General features: G+C 33.3%; 1 protein-coding gene across 1 annotated transcript; it reads left to right on the plus strand.

Moving 5' to 3' along the window:
- The first annotated feature begins 278 nt into the window (after positions 1–278).
- LOC115978053 lies at positions 279–2,454 on the plus strand. The gene is made up of 2 exons (XM_031100080.1): positions 279–528; positions 1,511–2,454. The coding sequence occupies exons 1-2, from the start codon at positions 435–437 to the stop codon at positions 2,137–2,139; spliced, it is 723 nt and encodes a 240-aa protein (XP_030955940.1). The 5' UTR covers positions 279–434; the 3' UTR covers positions 2,140–2,454.
- Positions 2,455–2,948: the final 494 nt, after the last annotated feature.

Raw genomic sequence — 2,948 nt, forward strand, 5'->3', positions numbered from 1 at the left:
TTATACCGTAAAATACTATCTTAAAATAGAAAAAAGTAACTTTTTGACATGTTAAATCTTAAATTTTTTAGAAGTGTTGATGTTATTACTCTTAGGTATAATCAAATAGTAAAGCTAAACTAATAAATTTGAAGTTTTTTGAAGCATTAAATTTTAATTTCACTTTAAATTTAATGGGTGGAAATCAAATTTTAAAAACAAAAAATTTATTTTTATAAAATAATTTAAAAAGAAAAAGAAAAAGGTGAAGAGGAGGTAAAGGAAAGGAAACCCTTGGGAGAAGTGATTGCATTGGACAAGCAAAGAATAATTTTTCATTCTCAGTGGGGAGTGGGAAAAGTGGGAATCTTTTTCTTTATTGTTTTCATCGATCATACTAACAAAATTGATACAGAGAGTTGCAGAAGGCAGCAGAGCAGAGAAAGATCAAAGCAATGGGAGTGTTGACAAACAAGATCGAGAGGGAGGATCTAAAACCTGGGGATCATATCTACTCTTATAGACTCGCCTATACCTACTCCCACCACGGTGCCCTTTCCATTTCTTCCTCTTTTCCTTTCTGACTATAATCATCATTTTATTTCTTTTTGTATTTTGTGGTTGATTAGTATCTAAGTAATTACTCCTGCATTTGCTTTACTCCATAATGGTATCTGTCTTTCTCATATTTCTCGTTTATTTTGTGTGCGTGTGGAGTGTGGACAATGACATTATTCGGATGGATTACAAGTTTCGTTACAACTTACAACCCTCATCACAAATAAAATTTTGATGGAAATTTTACTATTTTGTGGAACCTGCCTCTCCACTGTTTCAGTAAAGAACACAATACCAATCCCACAAAAAAAAAGAAAAAAGAAAAAAAAAGTTTATATGGCTCCATTAAATTAGGTGCAGATTTTTTTGAAAATTTAATTTCTTTTAATGACAAATTTAAGTGTTAAAATTTAAAATTTTGTTGTTTTTTTCAAAATATGATTTGAATGCAAGATGTGATATAATTGAAATCGCACGATTTCAATGCAAAATTTAAAGAAAGGCTATTCTTCCAAATATTTTTACTACAATACTATTTTTAATAATTAATAATTACTTAATGTTATTTTCCAACAAAAACCCAATTAGGTGCTATATTTTCAATGTGTCCTATCTTTTTCACTTGGAAATGCTTTTGTGTATCTTGAAATATATATATATATATATATATATATATAATCTTATAATGGTATTAAGGACTCTTGGAGTTGGCCCTCAAATTAACATTTTAGTAGGATTATAGTTGAACTGTTGGGGTTGATTACAATGCTGAAATCCTATTCCATGCTTAATTACCTTTATCAACTTATACTAGCAGTTAAAAGGTTCTTTGCGTTTGATTGAATGAACGCAATCGTCTTTTCTTGGAAATTGTTTTTACAGCCAGAGTTGATTTCTAGTTTGCTTGATGTATGCATGTTACAATTTTAGTTATTTCAAGTAAAAACAGCTAGATTCTACTTTATAACAACAGGGATATATGTCGATGCGGGAAATGTTATCCACTTTACTCGGGGAGAAGGCCAGGAAACTGGTACAGGAACTGTGTTAGACCGCTTCATTGGGAGCTCATTACCTCAACAATGTCCTTTGGACGATCCATGCTCAATATGTGATGATCAATCAAAGGGTGATGGGGTCATCTCTTCTTGTATAGATTGTTTTCTTTCAGGTGGAGATCTCTACCTCTATGAGTATGATGTCACACGAAAATTCTTTCTTGCCAAACCTCGTGGAGGTACTTGCACTCTTGCTTCATCCGAGTCACCCGACCAAGTTATTCATCGTGCCTTTTATTTCCTCCGGAAGGGCTTTGGTGTCTATGATGTTATCAAGAACAACTGTGAAGACTTTGCATTATGCTGCAAAACAGGCTTGCGAGTAATTCCTACTGTTGGCCAGAGTGGGCAGGCATCATCCTTTCAAGCTGCTGCTAGTGCTGGTGGTGTTATCCTTTCTGCTACTGTTAGCATGGCCCGTTCTTCAATACTTGGTGTTGCCGGTCTGGCGGCAAGTTGTGGCACATACTGTGTCAAACGTTATATTAATGATATTGGAGTACGCCGAGATGTCATGAATGTTGTTTTAGAGGAGGAAACATGATTTTTTTCTGCCACCAGCAGTGGAACACTAGCTGCATTAAGTGGAAACACAAGATACATTCTCCCAGAGTAATAATCTTTTGGCATGCTCTAGAGTTATATGCAATTTGCAAGAATTTGATTATTATGGTGGCAATTGATAACAGTTTGTCATGCAATGAGCATAACTAAAATTATTTCAGAATTTGTTATGTGTGTGTTTTAAGATATCGGATTTTATTTTTGAATTTTCAATTTAGCTTTTGTTATGATTGAGGATTCCTTGGGATGTAATTATGCCTTAATATAATCCTTGAAATTTATTAGAAGGATGAAATGGTTTGAGTAGAGCAATTTGATTTTTTTTTTTTTTTTTTTTTTAACTAGAGATGTTTTGCTAATAAGCTTGGGGAATTCTAGCCTTTTGCCCTTAATTTTTAAAAAATTTAGCAATATGCCCCTATTTCGAAACTATATAGGAATATACCCCTGTTTCGATACTCGATTACCTTAAAATCGAGTTTCAATGAAATACCCGATTAGTAGAAAATCGAGTTATGACCAATAAAACTTAAAAAAAAAATTAAAAAAATGCATGGAACTCGATTTTAGGGAAGTCGAGTTCAAAAACGCTGTTATAGGGCTTCAAAACGTCACTATAGGGCTCCCTGAACCTGGTATAGTGACACTTATAAAAAAATTTTGCAGGAAAACGCCGCTATATGACTTTAAAACGTCACTATATGGATTAAAAACGTCACTATAGAGCTCCCTCATTATGGGAGAAATCATACTTATAAAAAATTTGCATGAAAACGCCGCTATAGGGTT

This window comes from Quercus lobata, chromosome 2, assembly GCF_001633185.2.
Source record: "Quercus lobata isolate SW786 chromosome 2, ValleyOak3.0 Primary Assembly, whole genome shotgun sequence".
Taxonomy (NCBI): domain Eukaryota; kingdom Viridiplantae; phylum Streptophyta; class Magnoliopsida; order Fagales; family Fagaceae; genus Quercus; species Quercus lobata.

Excerpts from the sequence above, each read along its gene's own strand:
- LOC115978053 (XM_031100080.1), top strand. The coding sequence starts at position 435 with ATGGGAGTGTTGACAAACAAGATCGAGAGGGAGGATCTAAAACCTGGG. Across the intron at positions 529-1,510 it reads CTATACCTACTCCCACCACG|GGATATATGTCGATGCGGGA; the intron begins GTGCCCTTTCCA and ends TTATAACAACAG.